Source organism: Ambystoma mexicanum, chromosome 1q (assembly GCF_040938575.1).
Source record: "Ambystoma mexicanum isolate Mex_15411 chromosome 1q, UKY_AmexF1_1, whole genome shotgun sequence".
In the NCBI taxonomy this organism is placed as follows: Eukaryota; Metazoa; Chordata; class Amphibia; order Caudata; family Ambystomatidae; genus Ambystoma; species Ambystoma mexicanum.
The window spans coordinates 909,285,797-909,312,259 of NC_090922.1; the positions used below are offsets into that span (position 1 = coordinate 909,285,797).

The following is a 26,463-nucleotide window of genomic DNA, read 5'->3' on the forward strand; positions in this document are numbered from 1 at the left end:
AGTGTATACTCATATGTTACTCTTTATTAATGTCATATGGCAATTTTCCACTAAGCTTAATAACATTCTTTTAAACAAAAATAAGCACCTACAACCCATTTCAGAAACTTTAAGTGCCCATTCCATACATGTTTCCCGTAATCTGCAGGTGGGGAGATTTACGAAAATAAATCGGCCAGGTCAGATCCCATTGCAGGGGAAGATTCCCCCAACCTCCAGGATTTGCAAACGGGCGAGTGCTTCATAAGTGGCAGCCACAGCCGAGAGCATTTCCCTCATTCACAGAGAGCTGTGGATGTGCCCTCAGTAGATCCTGCATCTGTTTAGTCGGTGCCTGGTCTCTGTGCAGGCTTCTGCAGATCCTTCAAAGCTGATAGAGCTCTGCACAAACCACAACCAGCATTTGTGAAGCTCTAACGTAACCGTTCACTCAAAGCATCATCATTTCCATTACTTTCTATTGTTTCCAGCACTGGAAAAGGGAGGGCATTGCAAAATATGCGTTTGCAGTGGCACAGTGAATGCGCTCCCTGCCCCCAGTTCATTCAGTTAGGGGCTAACCCCAGCATGCCTCAAATGTGGGAGTAGAGTGGCTATGTATATTCAACGGTAGTAACTGTGCCCGACAATAGCATGTGCATGGTGGTGGTGACAGGGGTCCCTTGCACCCACATCCAGACCCCTCTTCCTCCACATAAACTATCCCCATGAATTCCAGAAATGTGACCTTCATAACCATGCCACAGGCAGCAGATATAATCCCTACATTGCATATGCTGCATTTAACATGTCAGTGCTAGCCACCCAAATCAAGCACACTGCGTAATACCTGGTCAGGCTTTGCTATCAGACCTATCCCTCTAGCTTACACATACTTGAGAGCCTTAAGAGCCCGCATGTCACAAACGGCAGAACAGACACAAAAAAGCGTGCAGCAGTACGGAAGAGACATTGGGCTGATATGTCAAGAGAATGCAGGGACTATGCAGAAGGCATGGGTCAGCAATGGACACGCAAGGGCAGAGATGGAGACCACGAAGGACCTATGTGTCACTAGAAAACAAGGCATATAAAGACAAAAGAGATAGCAATTATCAAAGAGGCAAGAGTAAAGATCGAGGCCATGTCGGGCTGGTGTATCAAGAGAAGGCAGAACAAATGTATACAAGACGGCCAAGAAATAGGCAGGCAAGGGCAGAGTTGGGGCCCAGGAAGGGCCTGCATGTCACAAGCAGTCAAGAAATTCCCATGCAGTACAAAGGAGCCCACTTCGCCACAGCATATGTCGTTTTGTGGCTTTTGGAACTAGTTTCAAATCTATCCCAGCACAGTCTTTTACACTTATCCCAGAAACTATACTAAATTGTGTAAAAGTGCAAATAGTATGGTACAAATTAGTCAACTAGTCAACCCCACTTTACTCCACAAAGGCAGGCCCTTTCCCCTTTCTTCTCCCTTCTGTAGTGCAAATAGATGTTAATAGGATAGGTGGTTCCAGAAGACCATGTGGGGACAATTCACACTTTGTACATATGCTTATACCTGACAACCCCCCCCTTTGCCCATAAACACCCTTGTCAAAGCTCCCCAAGGAGCTCGAGAACAGAGCAGTACCTTGTAACTGACTAGGGATACTCCAAATTTGAGATTGCAGCCTACCCTCACCCCTAAGCCCTTTCTCTCCCTGACAGCATGTTTCTCTTCAGCTTCTTGCAGGTGTGGCATTCTCTTTTGGCTAAGGGATGGAGCAGTTAGCTTTGTGGCACTTCAAGAAATCCAAACTCTACATTTAATCTTTCCTTCTCCTCATTTCATCATGAAGGACCCCTGTGAAAGAGAGAGACATAGGGAGAGGGGTTAGAGAGAGAGAGAGAGAGAGAAAGAAAGTGAGAGAGAGAGAGTGAGAGAGAGACACACAGAGACAGAGAGACAGACTGAGAGACACAGAAACAGTCATAGAGGCAGAGAGACAGAGAATACCAGTGATAGGAGGTCAGAGAGGACACTGGTTTGTTTGCCCCGCAAGGCCTTTTTGATGTGTTGCCATTATTATTTTCAATGTTTGTGATTACTTTCATGCCATGATACGATTTGCTATATCTGGTTTCAGTATGGTCTGCCCCTCTCACAAATCTCTCCATCAAAATCTCTGACTGGGCCCCCTACTAACATGTTACAATTCGATTCTCCAACACATAATGCACATACCAAATAAGACAGACACGTCATAACTACCCCTCTACAAACAACTTATGTAATAACACTCTCCTCGCCAATCCAACCTAGCACCACAAGAAAGACAACACTTCTCTTCATCCAGGAATGCCTCTCTGCTATTGACCTAGAACATCTGGAAACATACCAGGGGCGCTTCTGGTCTGCAGGCTTTAATACTGCAAGTCATTGATCTATATATCTTGCCCTTGGAACACAATATACCTTTCTTGCTTTGCAATGCTACAGGCTGATCCTGAAATCTAGAGTGTATTCTGATATGCCAGGCATCAAATCACTCTGTGGCCTTGATACTCTATCCACAACATGCTTGTGCATTTCAGTGACCAATGCTCTTGCAGAGCACAGTTTATTTGGGGAATGAATTAATCATATGGTAGAAGTGTAGCAAACACATTGTGGAATTGTGAAACCAATGCAGGGGATCGGTGTGTGTTTTCATGGAATAATATGTGGTAAGGGCATGGCCAAGAGAGTGGGATGAACCAAAAAATGGGGTTCACCTGAATTGCTTTTCACTATTCTCTTTGGTTAAAGATTTCAGGTTAGATGTGACCTTAGGAGGGATACAGAGGTTTTCCACCCTCACATTCATGATCTCTCTTTAATTGTCAAACCTAGCATGGTAATGGTAATGTTTATTTATAAAGCGCCTATACACAGGCAGTGTTTTTCAAAGCGCTCATGGCCTTTTATGTAGTGTATAACAGTTCCACATACTTTCAATGTATATTTGTTAACATGTGAAGAACAAGAGAGGTGTAGTTGCCTCTATTTTCCCAGAAAACTACATTCAGGCGGAGGAGGGAATGTTTTAATGTGATACAATACATTTTTCAAATGTGCCCGTCTTCGTCTGTAGTGGCTCCACACGATGCTGAATAAGCTCGCAAAATACTTTAGGAGTAGCTGTGTTCATCTGAACTACAAATGTGCACACCTTGGAGTTCTCACAATTTGTAAGCATTTCAAGCTCTCCCTGAAGTCCCCCTCTTACCCAGACAGGAGCCAGAAAGCAGCTCATAGCAAGGTCTGGTGCAATGGTTTGCTGCTTAGCAATAGCAGCTCAGTAGCACCCCAATTAAAGTTATTCTTTTTATATATAGCCTATCAAGTAAAAATAAGAGGTATGCCTTAACTGCAAAATGAAACGATCTCTAACTGTGGTACTGGTTATAAACTGTAGTGGAAGAGTACACAATAAAGTAGTGGAACTCCATTCCTGTTACTTTCCACTCTTTTACAACTCTGCCTTTGTTAAACTTAGATGTGCATAGATCTGAGGGGGGCATCTAACTGAACCCCCAAGATATAGTGACATCGATGTCCGAACTTTGCGTCAAGAAAAGGAAATACAGCAACACAAAAAAAAAGGAAATTTTCTAACATTTATGTCTGATTAAAATAGTGACAGGTGTCTACTGCACCTACAAAACTCAATCTCCAATGCCCTGTCTGTGCCTCTGGATACAAATCACTCCCACAAAGAGAGTTCATTCAGATACGTGATGCGTGGGGCTTGGGACCACTGGTACTGTGGCTCTTTGAAGTCAGAAAATAGCACAGATTTGTCAATCAGTTTAATTATAATGAGTGGCCGAATGTCAAAATATTATTGACTCTTGCAGACATTTTGCGTTTAAAAATCACACGTGTTGAGTTGCTTTTTTGCAAGCGCAAAATCGCTATAAATTGGATGGTTTATCACATGGCACAGTCGGGGGTACAACAAACACCAGCATGAGGGACACCAGGGACATATAGTAGGGGTGTTATCCCTGGTTGGGTATGAACACAAAACATAAAGACTCAGTCTACTTTAAACTCTATAGGTGAGACAACTCGAAGCCACCTAATCTGGCTTTTTATAGGTTCGTTATGTTGCTCATCTCTAGTAACAACTATGCTCAAGACAAGAATACCTAAATACCGATACTGCAATGTGTAGAAAAAGATGTACTTTATAAAAAAAAAGGATTATTTAAAAAAACATCATCTGGACATTAAAACATGTTTTCGTGATAAGTGCTCCCCAAATGAGTGACAATTGAAACAATTGGCTTGACAATACTATTAGAATTGAGTTATACACAATACTAGGTCTCAAGCATGTGTTGTGTGCTAACCAGTCTACTGACTCTTCACGGAAACACACAGGGCCTGACTCATGGAAGTGATTTATAATGGCACAATCACATAGTAAACCGTTCCGAGAATCAGGCCCATAATGTTTCCATGTTGCCAACCTGCTAGGTTTGCAAGGTGATTGAATGTGGTGAATAACAGAGTCTTATATGGATGGTTGCTCAGCTATTCTAAATATAACTCGACCCAACATGTTTTGTTCCATCCAAAATTCTTGTTATGATTTCACTCGGGCTTCCTAAACAATTTGGTATAGGAGTTCCTGTCTTGTTTCGAAAAACAGACCTCTTCTAATTCTCTTCTATGAGAAGTTCATCGATCACCACGGTATCTGAAAGATTCTGGTGAGTCAAGTGCCGGTTCAATAGGCTGCCACTTGACTAAATCGCAAATTGTGAGTGTCACTTGTAAATAGATGATAAAAGCCGGCATGGCACAATTCACTGATCTCTAATACCATGAAGAGATTCTCTTTACTGTAAATCGTGTAATGCTCGTGGAGTAAAGATGGAGGAGCTGAATGCAAAAACAAAAAAACGTGCTCAACAGCGCTGTCAGGGGTATCTTTTGGAGAGAAGTTACTCATCACATGCAATGTGACAATGCTAGCATATATTTTGTGGAGCTTCGAGCACATTCAGTTGATAGTGGGGGCAGAACTGGCATATATTGAGGAGCAAACTTTATGATGATCTTTGGGCACAAGCAACATGAAAATGTGGAACGACTTGCATGCATTATTTTGGCAGGCTCAACATGTTCCCTGGGCACTCCAAGTTTAAATGAACTAGCCAGAACTAAATAAATAAAGACATATTGACTAACCAATACTCTGTTCATGCTCTTCTATAAAATTAACTGTGGTTGTCCATGAAATAATCCAATGGAGAAATTGCCGTTTTTTCTCTTGTTTTTTTAAATGCGGGGGGACACCCCCTCTCACCCGTACCTTGCCTATGACTCTTACCCCACCCCACACCTATATTTTAGTGCAATGTGCCAACATTCTGGAAAAAAATCAGTAAAAACATGCGCTCATTTCTCCATTCGATGTTTTTAATTTGATTATTACTCCGGATACCATTAACTGAGTTTTTGCAATTTTACAAGATGTAATACTTTAAAATCAGTTGTGTAATACACTTTAGGCCCACCACCATCCCTGAACCCAAAGAATGTCAGTGCGCCCCTATTTATAAGACCCTCCCTTGGTGCTGCATAGAGAGCCACACATGGATTTGTATACACATTTGAGCAGACAACCTTCAAACTCGCTCCTAGATCCTATTCTTTTTACCTCGAAGTAGGAGTCGCTGCAAGAGAAGTCGGTTTCATTGCTGCACAAATAATCCACTGCAATAAAAATGCACTGGCGTCTGCAAATTGTAGCACTCAATACATTACTAGCAAGTACATCAACAAGAACTAATAACGATCCATTACAAAAGCATACCACATGCATCTAAGAGTGTGCAGCAGACACATGCCTATCCTGAGGCCTATCTTGCCATGCCTGTCTTGAGCCACGCAAACTGGAACATTGGTGGATGCTCTGGGTTATCTCTTGAACAGGACACAAATCAATCCCTCCCACATATAAAGACGAGGAAACCGGCAAATTTCCTACTGGGGCAAATACACGCGATCTCATCACATTTCCAGGGACCCATGAACACGGGTTGCCCACAAAAGCACAATCTTGAAGAATTCACATTGGGGTGCAGAGGTAGGTCCGTTGTGGACCATGTACAGTGGCGACCACCATTATGCTTGCACTTATGGTGCTTTTCTTTTCCCCCCACAGGGAGCTCATCCTGTGCTAGGATGCATCGTCATGGCTCTTTCCTTCTTCCAGCCAATCCTGGCTGTGTTTAGACCGGCACCTGGTACAAAGAGGTCAGTGAATTAAAGAGAACGTAATAGAAAGTTAACATGTGTCTAGATTGTCTTACATTGTGCCTGAAAAAATCTTGTTTCCCACAAAGTAAACCAAACTTGCCCAGCAGACGAGGATAAAGTGAATGACAGGAAAAACTGCTCCAGTGGATCACCCTCTACCCTGTACTACTCCGTGATTGCTATCACCAATGCAGTATAGTGTGGCAGCTATTGTTTAGGGTGGGGTTGACGCAGCCTCCATAGTTCAGAGAATGAAGTTTCTACTACATGAATTCGGAAGGGTCACTCTGTGTTACAGTCATTGGCGGCAGCAATAAACAATTGGAACCCTACTTGAACATGAGGCGCAGACATGGCATGCAGGAGCCAGTGGTGGAACTCTTAGTCTAAAGTTGTACCCATGTTAGTCAACACACCCCCTTTCCTTGTTTCAACATTCATTTTAAACACCCCTTATTCCAGAAATCAAGGGGCCGCATGGCTGCCTCCAAACTCGGGTCCGGGTTCCCTGAATGGGGAAATACCAGGCCATTTCGACCTTGGAGGGCCCGATTTTTGCCCATGCAGGGAACCCGGACCTGGTCCATCCCCATTCTCATTTGAGCCCCCATAAGGTTCAATGGGAATGGGGAGCATGCTAACAACGGGCCTGTTAATGACGGGCCCGTTGTTAGCATGCTGGGCTGCTCGCAGGACCCGCTAAGGACATCTGGTAAAACCAGGCGTCCAGAGCGGGTCCCGCGAGCAGACCTCGTAATAGGGCAGTAAAGGGTTAATGGCTCTGCACCTTTACCGGCGCTGTTAATGCCTTACCGCCCACCTCGTAATGCGGCCCAAGGGGTTAAAAAACCATTACAGCACCCTTATGCTGGATAATGTCTTACCTTCCAAGAGACGGCCAGACATCTCTGTATATTGCCTTTTTGTATTCACAACACAGAAGTCACTGTTTCACACAAGTAACTTGTGAATAAAATGTGCAAGCACGCAATACATTGTCAGCATTTGTACATTTTAAAAAGGGTTTATATGGAGAAGGTATTCACTGTGGAGTATACACAGGAGCAGGGTATTTGGAATGCTAATGGCCCCTTCCCGGTGAGATGTGATTTAACAGAAAAGGGGGAATTGGCACTCTCCATTAGCACTTATGTCTACCCCATCCCAGCAATAAAAGACTTGAAGGAAACAGACCATGTGAATGTCTGATATGACTTCAGCATCAGCCCTTGATGGGGCCAGTCTGCTAAATACAAATAAAACACCATTTTGTTAGTATTTCACTGAGATATACCTGCCTGTTTTGCACTCCAAAAAGGCACCCCTTTCCTCGTTTCTAGGGACGAGGATGCTTACCACTTAGCAGTTCAACGGCCACCACCGGGGGGAACATACCATGCCATGCAAGTCTGCTCCTTTTGTTCGCCATTAGGCTCTGCAGTTAGTGTAATATACTGCTTTGTATGGTTGGTGGGGCACCAGAGGTGTGGCCTTGAAGTATTGTTACATGCGCACATAGCGCTGTGCTCCTTAATCTGTAATGGCAACAAACATTGGTTCACATGGAGTAGGAGGGCCTGTCCGATCCAGGATGTGGACAGGAAGGCTCTTGGGTCATATTGGACAACATGGCGGAACAGCAATCTGATACGTTAGAGGTAGGATGTGAAGAGTCAGTCTCTCCAAGTGTCTAAAAAGATAACGTCAGTATGTGACTCCATGCGTCTTGAAGTTGGACTGGAGATTGCCACACTCAGTGTTTTTACATCTGTTGTGTGGTGTGGGTCTTAAGTATACACAATGCACAGTTCAAGTGGGGGCCGAGAAAGTGAGGTGGGTTTATGGGGCTAGAGATAGTGGGGTGGGTGGGTGTAGAGAGGGTGGGGTGGCTGACTGGGGCATAGAGAGTGGGGGTGTGGTGGGTGGTGGTGGGTTGGCGAGAGAGGGGTTGGGGTGGGTGGAGTAGAGAAAGGGAATGGGTGGGTGTGGTAGCGAGTGGAGTGAGGTGGGGTGGGGTAGAAATAGTGCGGGTAGAGAGGGTAGGGGTGGGTGTGCGTAGGTAGAGTGGGCATACATTGAGTGGCTGGGGGTAGGATGGGTGGGTACAGGTACAGAGAGTGGGAGTAGGGTGAGTGGTCTATGTAGAGAAAGTGGGGGTAGGGTAGGTGGGGGTAGGGAAGGTGGTAGCAGAGAGAGTAAGCTTAGGGTTGGTGAGGATAAAGAGAGCGGGGGTAGGGTTTGTTGGTGGGGGAAGAGTGAGTGGGGTAGGGTGGGTGGCCGAGGGTAGAGAGAGTGAGGGTAGGTTGAGTTGGAGTAGAGAGAGTGAGTGGAAGGTGGGTGAGGGTCTGGGGCTAGGGAGAGTGTGGATAGGGTGGGTTGAGTCGAGAGAGTGGGGGTAGTATGGGTGGGGGCAGAGAAAGTCGGGATAGAGTGGGTGGGGCTAGAGAGAGTCGGAAATTAGGTGAATGGGTCTGGTTAGAGGGAATAGGGTAGGGTGTGTGGGTGTAGAGAGGGTATTAACAACCCTGGATGAATGAAAGGCTGGTCACATAAGCTAGGGCTCTGCTTGCCTAGTGACTTTTAGGGTATCGTTGCTAAACCAAAAAGCATTTACACATAGGGCTAATAAAAAGGGTCACACGCAGATCACTGTAACCAGATACAATAACCTGCTGAACTATTTTAGAAGATTGGCCATAGTAGCATGTTTCCTTTACCCAATGTCTGCATCTGTAGCTGACAATCAATTAAGATTCTCTCCAGTACCTTACCTGCCTCATATTTGGAATACCATATTCCATCAGGAATGAAGGAGCCTACCTGCTAAGTAATAGTTATGTTTCTTAAAAGCAGAGGTGCAATACCACATTATACATTCCCCTTGTAAAAAGTGTAAACTTACTGCATACTTCAAGACACTCAAATGGTTGTCCATGGCATTAATGATCCGGCCACTAAGTCCCCAGGAGTGTAAAATGAGTGCAAGAGCAATGTAAGTGCTCCCCATACTATATTGAGTACAAGTATATAAAAGTAAGCCAATACAAAGCAACTAAGGCATTGAAGCAATGGAGGCGCATGAATAAAGCATGGATAGTGCTATGCCACCAAAAATGCATCAAAACCAAAAACAGCTTTTAGGCAGCCTGTTTGTGGAGTCTGTTTATTTAGGGAGTGGGTCGGACATACAGTGAGAGACAAGGACACTAACGTTCTACACATCTTCACTTGCCAGTGACTTGTGAAGTAGAACATTGCTGCTGTTGTCAGTGACTGGTTCATCTTAAGCACTGTTGTGACCCTGCGCACAGACATCTTTGAGGCCCCTCACCAAACCAAAGGAATTGAGGTATCAAGAATACTGGTCGCACCCCCCACCTCCACCCGTCACACTCACAACCTATAGGTTGATATTTTGTCTTTCAGCATAATAAGCACGTTTACTCCCTTGAAGTCCCCTACCTTCTTCATTCATAATGATAAACAAGTAGCATTTGAAGACCAACATTAGCAGTCTATGAAGAGGATACTGTTCTAGTTCATACAGGATACTTTTTATCAATAACATCCAGGAAGGTATGCAGCCTGTAGTATTAATGCAGAACTGTATGTATAAGGTACATGTAACCCATAATAGACAAGGAGCTCACATTAGCTGCCTCACAGAATGCAAAAGTGCTCATGCATGGACAAAGACCACCAATTGGAAGGAAGGAGAAAGCTATACATACTGTGGCATGGATAGTGGAGGCAGATTAGAAGCTACCAGGAAGTTGTCTTTATCCAGACAGACTGAGATTAGAAGTGGGATATGGTTTTCAAATAGCGTTGCCATTAGATATCATAGGAACAAATGCCTGTGTTGTGCGATATAAATATGCTCACTATTAACACAGTGAAACCATGAATAAGGCTTTTATGAAGATCATACCATGAGAAGGAAACCACTCTGAAGGGCTGACAATTTTGACAGGTTTAGGGACTGGCAATATTGAGAGGTTAAGCAATACAAGATTAAATGAGATGCCCAGGATCACACATTGGTTAAGGGGTAAATGGGTGAAACTGGGATTTGTGCCAACTCTGCAGTTTCTGCATTTGAACAGTTTCTTTTCCAGTTCTTACCATGAAATAAAACAATCTCATTTTATAAAAAAACTGGCTTGAAAAGTACTTAAATCACATTACCAAACATGACCATGTTTAAACAAAATATTATTGAAGGGTGTTATGCAAAATGGGAATGATTCTAGCTTCATTCTCTTCATCATCAAGGGAGGTATTTGAGAACCAGCATACCAATCGACATGATTTAAAAATTTGATCTGAGTTTGTCTTTTGTATTTTAAAGCTTTATATACTTCCAAAGCAATGGCTTGTGACTTTTTCATGTATAAATGTGCATAAAAACCTTTGACTTTTACCAAAAAGCAAACCGTTTTTTTGTGTCAAACAAGCAGACCTTAAAATATGCTTGCCTGAGGCCTGCAACATTTGGTCCACTCTCTTCTGTCTACCATCCCTTCCACCCAAATGGCCTGCATAAGACGAAAGATCAAGTAATGGGCTAAACGATACCAGCAGCATGCAAGAAGGCAAAAACCTCACAGAAGACAGCACAGTAATGTAAGATTTATTAGATGATTTGACCAAGATCCCTGTATCATCTGCTGGCAAATCCAGGATACAAGCATGAACGCTTTTGTTCCATAGTCTTGAATTTGGATTCTTATACACCTCCTGGACTAACAGTTTGTGCCATTGTTGGAGGCGATTGCCTATTGCACAAGATCGACATAATTCCCACAGGAAAGAAAGAATGCTACAGAGTTGTGCCGTAAGGAACACACAAACTATGTGTACCACAGTGAACACAGAAAACATTGCATGATGAATCGATCAAGGCAGAATGTACTTGTCAAAACCAGAAGGCAATGAGTTTAGAGCTTCTGCAGCACCCCATCAAATATCCTGACATGTCCTATTTAAGATTGGTGAACAATGGAATCTTACTTCTTCAGATCAGCTAGCCTTGTGGGGCCCCCCTCCAAGGTGGGGTCCCTGGGCAAATGCCCCTTTTGCCCTCCCATAAAAACGTCTCTGGTCAGTGACCATGTCAGTCACATGTGGGTGGCTCTACCTGTGGCCCTGCATCCACTGGAAAAAAACAGTTTGAAAACTAACGGTGTCCAGAAATATACATAGGCCCTCATTACAACACTGGCGGTAACCCATGGCGCTATTAGCACCATGGTTGCTGCCGGTATTGTAACGAGTCCGCCAATGTTCAATGGGGAATTACCACCCCATTCCAAGGTTGGCGGGGCGGTAATTCCCCATTGAACATTGGCCCTTCCCCATTCCCATTTTTGCCCCATGGGGCTCAATGGGACTGGGGAAGGCGGTAATTCCGGTACCGCAAATTGCGGTACCGTAATTACCTCGAGAGTTCCTTTGCGGGTCCCTACTTTAGCAGCTGGTCCAGACCCGCAAAGGGACCTCAGCCTTTTACGGCGCCGTTAACCCCTTAGCGCCAGGGTCGTAATGACCCCCATAGTGTAAGGTTTGTATCACAAAGCGACAAACATGAGGAGGAACATTTGTGGCTCTTGGATTTGTTCGTTATTTGCCAGCTAGCTCAGAAAACCTAGTTCTGTGGAACTGATGGTACATAATGTCCATTTTCAAAGAGACAATATTATTATAATTTTTTTTTTTTTAATTGAATTAGCTGAAACACAACTCAAAAGCTATGATTCTAATTTCAATGCATTAAACAAATTCACAGTAGCAATATGTACAGAAACAAAAGACGTGGATAACATAACTGACCAACACTGTTGTTCATTCAGAGCTCCCAAATATTTACAATATTTTGCAGAATGTACAAGTCTCAACCCAATAATGGCTCGACAATAAGTAATCAAATGCTCAACGGTTTCCTTGCAACCACAATTCTCCCAAAACTGACAAATGTTCTGTTTCAACAAGATAATCTTTCTAGAAGACTGCAAGTCTCTTGTTGGCCATAAATTAAGGTGAAAACGAAGAATGGACGATCGATAATGTAGAGAAGGTGACTTGCAGAGATATTGTTCCATTGTACTCAATGATTTGTCACGGAACCTGTGACTGGATGAGTTTTTATATTGCAAACATACATTTCTGTTATCAATCCAGTCAGTTCGATAGATGTTTTGCTTTGCTTTGTCTGGATTTAAGAGTAAGATATCAATTGTGTCCTCTGCATGACTAAGATGGCCGATAGGTACTTATTAGCGATGTCCACACAAACACTGCGGAAGTTGTAAGATTTGTCTCCAAAATGTTGCTTCTAATTTATCTAAAACATGTGGAGGCAGACGTGCCACTGTTTCTAATCCATACAGCAAGCATGGAGGAACTTTCAAATTCCAATAAGATAGCGCCGGAATTAGGTAAGATTTACCATATCGATAGAGTATGACATTGGCTTGTGATATGGCTGTGTCCAGTTTGCGCTAAACACTTTCCAACTGGTCTTCAAATATCATGCGTAAGTAGGTGTAGCTAGGAACAGTTGCTAATTTAATGTTATTAATGGACCAGGACATCTGGCTTCTACTTAGCTTGTTCGATGTATACACTACTATCTGTGTTTTACTCATGTTAAGCATTAGTTCATTTTGAACTATATAAGAGTTAAAGGCCGATAATAATTTTTGAAGACCAATTGGAGTTTTGGAAATGAGTACCAAGTCATCTGCGTACATTAGTGCCTTGATTGCAACGCTATTGAGTTTTGGAGAACCCGAACAGACTGTTTCAAATACCAGTCTTACATAGTGTATGAAGTAGTTGACTATAGCTGATGCAAGCAAACAGCCTTGCTTTGGGCCCCGAGAAGTGGGTATGGAAGCAGACAGCAGTCCATCCAGTGTGAGTCAAATACGAATGGATGTACTAGAGTGAAAGCCATGGATGATATCATTTAGTGTAGGTGGACACACATCTCTGGCTAATTTCGACATCAATAACACACGAGAGATGGAATCGAACGCAGAGTGCAAGTCCACAAACGCAAAATAAACTGATTGTTTTAGGGATTGACATTGAAGTTTTAATGCGTTTAGACACAGCAGATTTATAGTTGTGCCAATTCCCGCAACAAACCCTGATTGCTGCGGATCACATAGTTGATGCAGAAGTTTCCAGGCATTAAAATCTTGCAAGATTAACTTCACAAAGATTTTGCCTGATGCAATCTAACAATGCTATTGGACGATCATTTTGGAGTAGCATACAATCGCCTTTCTTAAATATTGGGACTATTAGAGACGTTTTCCATGAGAGTGGTATAACACGGGTTATCAATATTTGTTGAAATAGCTTGTCCAAATGGTCACCCACAGGTGGGAATTGGCCTTCAACCGTCCACTTTGAATTGGATCTCATGTTATAGGTTAAGTTATCAAATCGCTCATCTGCATCTGCAAATTGCTACATTTGTGAAGTAAGTGATCCACTGCTGTTCTTGTACCCCATTGGCTTGTGCTTCAGCTTGGGGATAAGCACTACGATTATTAAGTAGGGCTCAAGTTTCTGCTGAGTTCTTTGAGTCGATGGACTTGAGCATCGCTTCACTATCCTGCTGGAACAGGAGAGATTTGCGTGCTCGGATCCAATTCGGATATCTACATTTTGCCTTTTTTAAGGCAGCAGACTGAGTCAGTTTTGGAAAATTCAGATTCGCTTTTCTCTCTCTTCGATATTCGGCTCTTCTGGCACGAACAACTGGATCAAAAGCATGTGTATGTTTAACAGGTCTCGCTCCTGTTATTGTGATAGTATTTTTAAATTGGGACAAAAGAGTGGAATATTGTTCTGGCAATTTGGTATTCACATTAAAATCAATTGTTTCCCTAAGAGCAACCAATTTAGGCACGGACCAACGAAATCAAAGGCAACAAAATGGAGTAGGCGCTCCACTGTTAGGGGCTGGGGTGACAAACAAAACTCTTCCAAAACCACAAGCTAGCTCAATGACTATCCCACCAATGAAATCTTCTGTGAGGTAATGGGAGTAAGTGTAATGGTTTTATCCGAGGAGCGTGTGATATTCGATCCACCACTCGAAGCCATCATGGACAATCTATGCAAATGCACAGGCATACACGATTTTAAGGAGTAAGGGTTAAACAACATACACTCATACACAATAGTACACAGCTAGTGACATAAAATGTGTATAAATATAGGTATCCGCGTCTCTGCTGCTCCGTGGGTAAGCGTCCAAGTGGTACTTCTCAAGGTACTTGCTCACAAGTGCGTCCGCCCGGGTGCGCGGGCATTTTCGTGATATAGGCAGGCCAATGGGCGGCACCAGCAGTGGATGTGCTAGCACAGTTTGAATCACAATCTACAATGAAACAGAAACATGAGAGTGAGTGATTGGACTGCGTAACGATTGTTCACAAGCAGTTCATCAAGCAACAGTCACCTTGCTTAAAGCAACAGTCCAAATGCAAGTCCAATGCAAGCAAAATTCGAGTTGAAAAGTTCAGCACTCCAGAGCTTTCAATCGGCCAAGCAGTACTTCTCAAGGTACTTGCTGACGAGTGCAGGCGCGCAGGTGTGCGTGCGTTTTTGTGATATAGGCAGGCCAATGGGTGGCACCAGCACAGTTTGAAACACAATCTAGCTTAAAGCAGCAGTCTAATGGCAAGTCCAATAGAAGCAAAATTCGAGTTGAAAAGTTCAGCACTCCAGAACTTTCAAGCAGGCAAGCGGTACTTCTCAAGGTACTTGCTCACAAGTTTATTTTTATTGGCTTTGCAAGGTTATACAATAGAAAAAGTTTAGCCACTTACCTCTTACAAATTAGTACAATAAAATAAAATCTAGTATCATCCATTAGAGTCCAAATTACATCAAACAGTTCAGTATTTACGTTGTTGTGTCGTCGATCCTCTTAAAAATCAAGATAACCAGTTTCACTAGAGCCAAGATAATCAATATCTTTTCTCCCAAAAGTATTTTCCACCATTCTTCTATTGACCTATGACCATACTTGATGATGACTTCAGTCATAGGTTTCACTCTTAAGTCCTTTGTAGCTAGACAAGTCATTACAAGGTGGTTCAATGTTTCCCCTGATAGATCCACTGGGCATAATCTACATGTCAATACTCCCTATCCCGACTTCCTTGGCCACAGTATTTCTGTAGTAGGAAATACATTTAAACAAAATCTCAGAAACTGTTCTCTTAAGAACACATTGGGAAAAAGTTGTAGATATTTCGGTAAACAATTTAAACTTCTTGGTTCTATCAGTGATTTCCCATATAATGTATAATTTAATCTTTCATCTTGAGTTGAGATCCAATCACGGATATTCCATTTTTTAAAAAGTCTTATCAAGGTTTCGCAGAATGGTGTCTTCCGATGCACCTACATTAGAAATGATGGCTTTGCAGGTGATTTCAAATTATGATAGGAAAATGTCAGTCCTTTCCTTCAACGCCTTACTCAAAATGGCAAAACCATCTTTGGGTTGCTCTTCAATGCACTTCCTAAAGAGTGAAATCAATTTCCAACATACTATGGATTTCAATGATGTTAATCCCAATTTCATATGTATTGCCTTTTGGGGTACTCTTAGGGAGGTGTTATGTTCTAACCTATCATGTGTCTGTGGCCATTCCCTATGTATGTGTGAAGCTGAGTCTGGAATGTTTGTTGTGGTGTATTCCATTCAGAATGTGATGGTATGAGTGCCAAGGTTCTCCATCTGTCAGTTGGAAAGTGATCTGGGCAAAGGGGGACCGGTGGATGCTTCCCTCCCTTATAGTCTTGTCTTGCCTGTAACTTAGTACCTGTGACTTATGTACCACAAACCCACTAAAGTATCTTAACTTAACCTGGTCTCCTGGCTCATTATTGCAACCCCTTAACTTGCATCCTAACACTGGCAACAAGGATTATGTTTCCAAGGAAGAGGCATCAGTAAAGAAAGGAAGGAGCAAGGAATAAAAGGAAGTAAAGAAAACAAGGAAAATGCAGGGCATCAAGGACAACGAAGGCAGGAGTGGCATCAAGTGTCAACAGGAAGAAACAGGGACTTTGAAGCATCCACCGGCCCCCCCTGGTCTCCAAGGTAAGCGTGCCCCGTTGCCTGCTTTAATAGAGGCAGGCTCTTATGTGCCTGCAGGGGCCGCACTGCGCGGCTGTCATTTCGCACAAAATTGACTTTGGGACCATGAATTGGTAAACTATGATAGCGCGTAAGGGCCGGGGGAAGTCATCGTATTATATGCGGGCCGACGTTATAGTATAGCGAAATACCAGAGCAGCTGCAAAAAAGTGATTGTCACTGAATGGAGGAGAAAGACACCTGCTGCGCAGCTGGCGACATCGTGTTGGTACCTTCAGCCTTGCATCATTTAAATATGTGCCACGTCTTGGATGGGGAGAGAGTCGTCTGTCGCATCTGACAGAAATCCCTGCCATCGTGTTACAGGTGACGGTTGGTCCGGAGAGCTCTGCCCGTGACCCTGTCGCCCTTCATTGTGGTGACGTCATTTGGTCACTGGAGGTATTGGTGATTGTTGCCTCAGGAACACAAGGCAACGTTCTGCATTCGAGGCCAGCGACATCGGAACGCATTGAAGGAGTTAAGAATAAAGGACCCTCCAACATGCATGAACGTGCATCCGCACGTCAGATGTAAATAAGAAAACGTAGTACAATGGCAAAGTGTTTCATCTAACATGCAGTGGTTTGTAACGAGGACAGTGATGCAACGGCGCCATATGAGGATGATAGTACTGCAAGATTTCCATATTTAGATGGGAAGTTGTTGAACTGTTTTGTCTGTAAAGGCGTGTATTTCTCGTTCTGTTCTTCAAGTAAATAAGACTTTTCAACAAGCGGATGATCGGAGCAGATCAGTTGGAGTTCGTTCAGTCTTATAATTAGAGGAGAAACTACGTGAAGCGCATTTACGGAGCAACCTGACAATGACGACCTGTTGTTTTCAATGTTCTACTTGTGTGGCTAATGCCGTTTTGGAAACACGAGGTACTGTCATTACATTTTTCTTTTTACAGTATTTGTATTACAACACATAGAGGTGAAAGCCGATTTTTTATTCACGGCAGTATTGTCACGGCATCCAGTTCATCCTTATTATATAAGCAGCAGAGCATAAATGTTATGGCCAGCAAGCGAATGCGGCCAGTGCACATGCAATTGACATTACAAGGCTTTGGTTAAGGTTGTCCCAATATAGGAAGTGGACATGTTTTATGGGAAAGTGGTTCCTGTATTGGTGGCTCCAGATAGATATGGTATGGTGCCAAGTTGTGGTGCAAATCAGTTTTGGTGTGTGATGGTGCCAGTGTGGCATTGGCAAGTTACAAATGTAGGCCATTTAGTGGCAGGGTGCCACTGCTAGTGGTGTTTGTGGTAGGGTGCTATTGCAAGTGGCGTTTAGTAGTGCCAGTTTGTTAAAGTGTTTCATGGTGCCAAAGTCGTTTTTGGCAAGTGGTTTTTGGAATTGTATAGAATTTAGGCAATCAATAGAAATGTTACCTTATGATATGGTCAAGTATTTTTTCTGTGCACTAATACAAATTCTTTCCACAGTTTCATCTATACAAAGACTCTGCAAGCATAGCATTTTGAACTTTTATTGTGGCGCACCTGAATTTTCGGATTTTCAAAATGTTGTAATGCTGAATTTGTCTTGTTTTTTTGGTGGATATTGTGAGTGCTTCAGAACCACTGCATTTCTGTGTCATGGTCACTTGACAATGTTTTTATCAACCTAATTTTTATTTCCACAGGCATTTTAAACAAATGAACTCTGCAAGAATGATTTTTGGGACTCGCTCTGGTGATGTACTTAAAATGTTTTATATTCCCAAAAAGCCATACTGAATTTGTTCATTAATTGTTTTTAGAGTAACTGTGTGGGTTATTAAAGCTGACCACCTGTGTGATTGTGGTTGTTTGTTCGTCTGAGTGTCAGTTGAGAGAGCATGCTGTGTTCTTTAGTTAGTATGGTGTTAAGCACTGAACCTAGGGTGCCGATGTTATGTGCCCAGCTGTGGTGAGCATTCAGTGGTTCAGATAGTAAACCTTCAGTGGTCTCATGGTTAAATGCTCAGTGGTGAGCATTGGTTGTTCGAGGTCTGTGGCCAGCTTACGGACCTGGTGTTGTTGGCACGTTGTTTGTGTCAATTTGTTGGTAAGAAATTGTTGATCTTTTGGTTGAGTACCAATTTTGGTGATCCACATCACCTATGTTGTGGTTGGTGCCTGGCAGTATGTCTGGTTGAGGTTCATGGTGCCTCAATAAGTTTTGCTTCAGGCGGTTAGAGGGGTTTAACCCTGTTGTTTCTTTTAAGAAGCTTTGATGTTGGAGAATGATGAAACAGGGTTAATGAGCTGATGCAGGTGGTTTGGATTGTTACATATGATTGTGGGCTGGTCCCTGTAGATGAGCTTCATAAGTGGCCATTATGGTGCTGGTGGGTGTTTTTGCAGTGTATTAGCTATTTCTAGCTATTTTATGGTTTTGGTAGGGAATAGCATTTTGCTTACTGTGGTTCGCAGGATGGATTTTGGAAGAATAGTTTTTGAGATTTACGTGTTCATTTACTTCTTCCCCTACTCTTCTCTTTTATTGAGTTATTATGAAAGGGGGAAGATGTGTTATGTTCTAACCTATCCTGAGTGTGTGGCTATTCCCTATGTATGTGTGAAGCTGAGTCTGGAATGTTTGTTGTGGTGTATTCCATTCAGAATGGGATGGTATCAGTGCTCAGGTTCTCCCTCCGTCAGTTCGAAAGTGATCTGGGCAGAGGGGGAGCGGTGGATGCTTCCCTCCCTTATAGTTTTGTCTTGCCTGTAACTTAGTACCTGTGACTTATGTACCACAAACCCACTAAAGTACCTTAACTTAACCTGGTCTCCTGGCTCATCATTGCACCCATTCAAATTGCATCCTAACAGAAGGATCAGTACTCTTTTCCAGAAGATACTTTCAATTTTGGACCAGTTCTTGACCTAAACAAAATGAGGACTCTGCTCCATAGGTTAAAATAGGCGTGACCTTTATCCGATAGAATGGTATCAGGGGAGTCAATGAAAATCCTCAGACACTTTTGAGGAGTATTCTGCCTTGTCCCACCAAGGACTTTGCTTTCCTTTTCAAAGACTCCGATCTTGGGGCATCCATTTTACTTGAATTCACACACACTCCAAGGTAGGTGAATGACTTCCCTACTGGGATTTTCTCTCCCAGTAGGTACCCTTTTTCCATTCCTCTTCTCATGGGTTCTCTGAGGGGCATAATTCTGGATTTTTTGCGATTTATTGAAAGGCCATTAGATTTAACATAGGCTTGTAATGCGTCCAACTGTCTCTGGAGGCCCACAGTTGACTGATCCACCAAGACCACGTCATCAGCATATATCAGTCTTCCAACTGCTACACCCCCTATTCTTGGTGGGAAACATCTGGTATCCTTAAAGGCTAGGTCGATGTCTGATATGAAGAGGTTGAACAACTCTGGCGCCAGAGGACAACCTTGCTTTAAACATTTATTCATTGGGATTTCTTCTGATAAAAGGCCTGCAGTGTACAACCTTACTTTTATCAAAGTGTCTGTCTACAGATCTTTAATTGGAGCCAGCAGATTATTAGGGCAACCCCAGTGAGATAACTTATTCCATAACTTTGGACGTGTAACGGTATCAGAAGCTTGCGTTAGATCGATAAACCCAAGGTAGATGATCTTCTCTTTGTTCTTTTCTAGTCTAGACTTTAAGATATTTATAATGAAGACATTCAGAGCAGTGCCTAGTCCCTTTACAAACCGAGCTTGACAAATGTCCCTGCAGCCAGATGTTGTTGTCCACTTTACCAGGGTCTTCAAGATCAGCGATGCAAATATCTTCACAGGTGCAATTGGTCCAACAGTGCAATTGGGTGGTAATTGGGTTCTGACCTGACCCCTTTCTTGTAAATGGGAATGATCACTGATAACTTCAATGAATTGGGTATCCTTTGTGTTTTAACTTGTGCTCAAATAGGATAGACAAAAATGTAGCCATTGTGTCATATCCTGCTTTAGTATCACGTTACTCAGCCCATTAGCCCTTGGGGCTCAAGAATTGCAAGATTTTTTAATGATCTCGTGGATGGAGTCTGGGTCTATTTCAGCACAGTCCCATGCCATTCCTTTAGTTAAGCCATTTGATGGGGTCACTTGATCATGCTCGAGGAACTTGCTGAAGTGTAGTACTGACGTGGTTGCTATAATAGGATTTAGCAGTAAGGCCTCTTGGGGCATATCTGATCGATTAATTATTGCCCAAATCTCTGCCGTGTTGCTCGTTATGTAGTTTCAACCAGTTCCAATGTTTCTGTCTAGACTTTTGAATTAGTGCCAATGCCTAAATTGGATGATCTTTTTTGAGCAGGGCTATTCTCTGTTTTAAGATCTTCTTCCTATACGCCACCGCCCGATCAAAGGAGTGTCGATGACACATCTGAGGTTTACTTTGCACCCCTTCTTCAGTTCAAAAGCCTTAAAGAGAGAAATGTAATCTAGACCCTGGTCTCCCCCTTCAACTAGTTATCAGTGATTTAATGTTCTTGTTAAACCTGAGATGTTATGTGCAGAAATTCTCAGTCTATTATGGCCTGGTGTCACACCCAAGTTCTAGGGATATATTTCTACATTAAATTGATTCACCAGAGTCACGGTCAGGTTTAGGAGGTTATGGTCACTAGCCAGCATAGGTTCCACTGTCACTGTTTGTACTACCACAATCATGTTTTTGATGTACAGATGTAATCAAGGATTGGAAGCCCCCTTCCTTCCTTTCCTAGTTATCTTTGCCGGGATATCACCCAAGGTGTGGAAATCGAAATAATATTGTACCTCCTATCGCATTGTTTGAATGTATGTTGGCTTATGCCAAGTTGTCTAAAAACATCGTGTACATAGATTCCGCGGCAATGTCTTGACCTTAATGAATTGTGTAAATCGCCATCTTGGATCTAGCCGCCATTTTAGGTTCTCTTGTAGTGTGGAAGTCACCCTGCACAACAAAATGGAGGCCGAATGACATTTTAAGTGGGATTCTGGCCGTTGTGACCTCCGCACACGTGAATAAATAATATGTCCGCAGGCCACTTGTTAGGGTCGCGAACTGAGACCTTGTCCTCTCCCTATGTGTAAATGAACAACTGTATCAGCGAAACTGATCAAAATGCATACATTATGGGATTGACCTGGCTACGAACACTAGGTTTGGTTCTGAGAATGGTTAACTTGCGAGGGGGTTGGCCAGAGCTGGATAAAAAAGTATAAAAACCCAAGTATCCCGATGTTCGGTCTCTCACACTAACACAGCGAACTACCGTTGATGGTTCGTCCTGTTACTCTGAGGGCCGAATAGCTATCCGTATGTCAATTGACTTTTGGTAATTGTTGTAACTTTGAATAAAGCGCTTTGTAACCTGTGTTGGTGTGTTTCCTTTGGGCTTCCCGGCCTCATATCAATTTTTATGTTTCCACAAAGGTACTTCCATTCAAGATAACTAGGTCTCTTGTTCCCAATGTCTTTCTCCAAGTTTGGCCCCTTATTGCTGTCGCTGATGTCACTATGGAGTCTACCTCAATATGATCTCCATATTTATCCAGACAAATACAATTTGAATCACCACACAGAGTAAGCCAAGGATCTCTCCATTTCCCTCTGCAACTGTCAATCAGATCTGCTACCTGTTCTGGAAAGTTTCTGCTTTCCAAACTGGCCAGAGTCCAATACAGATTCATCAGTACTATCATTTTCTTGGCCTTTATTGAGTTTACAGTTATTTCACCCACCAATAGTTGGATAAGTGGATTTGGCAAGAGTTCTTCTACAAAGACAAAGTTAAGTTGGTCCTTGATTATTATCAATAGAGCCGATATAGGTCTACCCTTTGGACCTTTCGTCGCTGGGTTCAGAAAAACTGTATAACCATCCAGGAGAGGTGGTACTCGCAACCATGACTCCTGGAGAAAAATGATGTCATGTTCCTTGAATTTCGTGTTGCTTCTGACAACCAAATGTGAGAAGCCCTTGGTGTTTCAACTTGCCAATGTCAGTGCTTTATCTCCCAAAGGTGGATGGCCCTATGCTGTCTTGATATTTTCAGCCTATAATCCTTTCAACCACTTCTAATTCTCATCAGTTCCGTTATTCTCAGTCGCTTTGTTCTCCTTTACCTGTTTTTTTATTGTGCCAGTTTCCCACCCGGTGTTCAAACAGGAGATACACTTTCCAGGAATTCCTCTGTCTTTCTGATTTCCAAACCTCTGGGAGCAAGAGTTTTGATGGATCCCTCTCGATTTTGGCAATACAATTTTAGAGGTTCTTCTTTGGGATCTTAGATCGATCAAGTTTAAGCCCAAAGTTCTTAAACGGCAGGCTTCTTCTTTTAGAAGTTGGCTAATCAATGGTGTAGACGGGTAGAGAGCTACTCTATCCGTTCTGAGTTCATCAAGAAAATCCACTATAACCAAGTCATCTGATGTTAAAAGCCTCATTCCGACTTTGGAGGTAGCCTCCAAAACCGTGTCCGGGGTCCTCGAATGGGGAAATACCGGGACATTCTGAGTATGGAGGGCCCGGTATTTCCTCCTTCAGGGAACCCGGGCCCGGTCCTTCCCCATTCCCATTCGAGCCCCCATAGGGCTCAATCGGAATGGGTGCAGCAGCTAACAACGGGCCAATTACGACCAGCCCGTTGTTAGCTCCCTTGTCCCCTCACGGGACCCACTATGGACGTCTGGTAAAATCACCTGGATGGCTTATTGTTGGTAAAGCCAGACGTCCAGAGCGGGTCCCGTGAGGGAACCTCGTAATATTGCGGAATGGGTTTAACGGTGCCGGCACCATTAGCGGCGCCGTTAAACCCATTCCACAATAGTTGTAATGAGGCTGTTTGTCTTGGAACATGGTGGAATAATCTGATTACATTAGCTTTGTTCAAAATCAAACCGTAATTTGCCACTATCGTTCTTTCCAACAGTAAGCCATCCTGGTGGTTGATGTTGGGCCGTTTGGAGGTCCCAAAAACCGATTGCCTCTCTTATAATGGTCCTTTGAGAGGTGATCCTCTTTATGCTTCCTTCCTAGGCTTGATCGTGGTCTTGGTAGTGGCAGTTTCAGCAGATAGATTACATAAGGTTCTTCTCTGACCGATAATGATTTTTCCTCAAATTCATAGGAAACCAGGATCTTGTCCCTAGGTTTGTTTATATCACTCCTCGTAGGCACTTGTTCAAGATCCAATTCTGCCATAATTTTGCTTTTACATGCTAATTTCATCAGTTCCCTCTTAGACGTGCTATCAGTGACATGTTTTGAATTTCTCAGTAGTATCTCTTCAAACATACTATGGAAGTGTCATCTTGGTCACTTTCACATTCTTGGCCCAGTTCGACTGAATCCTCGATTGGTAATATCCTGTTTCTCTGTGAGGTTGTAGTTTTTCTCTTCACCGGAGGAGACAGGATATCTTCCTGCCAACTTACACATGGATTCTTCGACTGGGCCAGTTGTTTTGCTGCCCTTGCCATAGCTTCCTTCTCCTGGTTAGTTGAACGTTTTAGTTGTTCTGGACCCACTGCCTTTTATCCCATTTAGGCTTTTGGTTTATATCTGGGGGTCCATCGTGATTAACTTTATCTGAATCATCACTCTGTGAATCAATGTCTGCTTGGCTGTTTTCATCATCTCTTTCCTGCTCAGATATTGAATATGTTGGCAAGTCCAACAGATCTATAGAAACAATCTCTTCATGTTCAACCTCAGACATATTTGAGCTTGACGTTCAGATACCTGTGGATCCTTTTATTATTTTGCATTAGTTTTTTCCAACAGGCGGTTACTCACCCCCTGTGACCGGTTTTAACATGATTCTTGGGTATAGTGATGTTTTTGATGAACATACAACTTTCATTCAAATTATGTTTAGGGGAAGGTCTCAAATCGTTATATTTTATTGAGTGATTGGTTATATCGGTACTGATCCTTGTCTGTACTTCCTTATCTTTTTGATAGGTCTTACCTTTGGTACTTCCTTTATTAATGTTTAGAATTTGCTTGATTTTTTTGTTGTTGCAACAATTGGGCATAACTTTTGTAATGCTTTAATCTCACGTGCCAAAACTTCTGCTTCTTTAATATTGTTTAAGGGCTCATCTGGTCTTAAGTTGATATTTTCATCTGTTACATCTCCGACCGTAACTTGCCCCTTATCATTTGGGCCTTTTTTTGTGTTGGTCCCTTCAATACCATGGTTGTTCTGATCCAGGTCAGCTAATTGTGTGGTCGTGTTTGTGCCAACACTGCTTGCTCGGGTCAGATCCACCATGTCAAACTCTGTTACTGGATTTCTACCTGCCTCTGCCTGGAAGTCCATCACAACAATTTGAATTCCCTCTTTATGATTCAAATTGGGTATCAGTATGTTTTCAGACTGCAGGTGAGGCTGATCAAATACTCTTGACGCTCGACTATTCTGTTTTTCCTTAATAATAGGGTCTAAGGTTGTGTGCAACAGAGCCACAACTTTTGCTGTGCTGTTGTCCATGTTGTTCTGAATTTCAGTGATGAAGCCATCGATGAACACCATTTTCGAATGCAACATTTCCAACATTGTGGTTTGATCCTTTAGTTGTTCCCCCGTCTGCTCATACAATTTCATAAATGGCGCCATTATAGATGTTAAAGTTGGAATTGTTGAGAAGTCCTTATTATGTTACTGCTCCACTAAGGATTCTTTTTGGCCATTCAAAACTTCATCAATCCTCATTTGAGTAGAGATTGAGTGTACCTCTAGGGGTTCCTCACAATAATTTGTCCTTCCTCTTTTCAGGGATCCCCTTAAATTGTTCCCATCTAAGGCTATAGGAGAGTTAGTGAACACCCTTGGGGCGTAGGTTAGATTACCACTTTGTTGCTGGACTGAGGTATCTTTATCATTTGTCACATTCATCGATAGGCCTGAGATTATGGGGTCATCCGTGTCATTTCTTGTCAGCTGAGCGCTCTCTTGCCGTACCACTGTGGCACTTTCCAGTAACAGTTTGTCTGGAATTTCGCTTGGCATATTGTTTTTGTTTAGCATGCTTCTTTTAGACAGCGGGTTTCTTACCCAATAATAAAAGCGATTACCATTAAAGTGAGCACACTGGGTGAACCCACTTGGTTTCCCAATGTTCCAACCAGGTTGATGGCAGAAAGCCTGTGGTTTCCATGAACTATTTGCCCCTTCATTATTAGTACTAGTATTAGTACCACTTAAGATGTCTCGAGTCGTCAGAGGGAAATCCTGTGGGTCGGACCCAATTGCACTAGTCCCACAACATAAAACCATCCATACTGCAAGGGTTTGCAAGGGCAGTTTCGAGAGGGCCGAGTGGGTCAGTTTATTGCTCATCGTTGGGAGGACATTGCCAGGTACTTTCCTAGTACTCTCCATGTGGTCTATAACTAGCTGGATAGGTGTGCTCAGTAGAATTTAGCATGCAAGTCTCCGTTGCCATACCAAATTGCGTCATTTTATTGGGAAAAGTCTCGATTGCTTGTAACAGCCGTTTCCCATCTTTAACATCAGAGTTAGCTGTTAAGATTCCACATTACATTTTTGCATATGCCTTTGTGCGTCAAGGGAATCAGGTTAATTATATGATAGTACATCCTTAACCTGCGCAAGCGGGATATCTGAGACTATGGGAGCCTCCACCCGGATGCGATCCATATATGCAGCCGTGCTGGCACCAGTGCTTTAAGTGGGCCGGGGCCTGCCGGGGCCGGGCCCCGGCAGTCTCCAAAAAGTGGGGCTGAGCCGGGGCCCTGCCGGGGCCCCCGACCTCACCACGCCATGGCAGGACGCATTATCCCGCCGCGGCCGCAGCCGCGACGGGAGATGCGCCCGCCACTTTAACGTCAGGCAAGCTGACAGAAGTGCCAGCCAGGCACAGCGTTGCTGTGACTGGCTGGCACTTCCGTCATTCACTGTAACTTTCTCTGATGACCCTTCATCTGAGGGGCCATCAGAGGAAGCTAGAGTCCCTTAGTTTTCCCTCGCCAGGTCACTGACACTCAGCGAACCCACGGGCTCCGTGATCTAATC

At 43.2% G+C, this 26,463-nt stretch overlaps 1 protein-coding gene across 1 annotated transcript in view; it reads left to right on the top strand.

Moving 5' to 3' along the window:
• The window catches only part of LOC138559368 (putative ferric-chelate reductase 1), a 482,214-nt gene that overhangs the window by 394,538 nt on the left and 61,213 nt on the right, over nt 1-26,463 (top strand). The window contains exon 15 of the mRNA XM_069642735.1: nt 6,185-6,276. Within this exon, the coding sequence (XP_069498836.1) occupies nt 6,185-6,276 (92 nt within the window). The remainder of the gene's footprint in view (nt 1-6,184; nt 6,277-26,463) is intronic.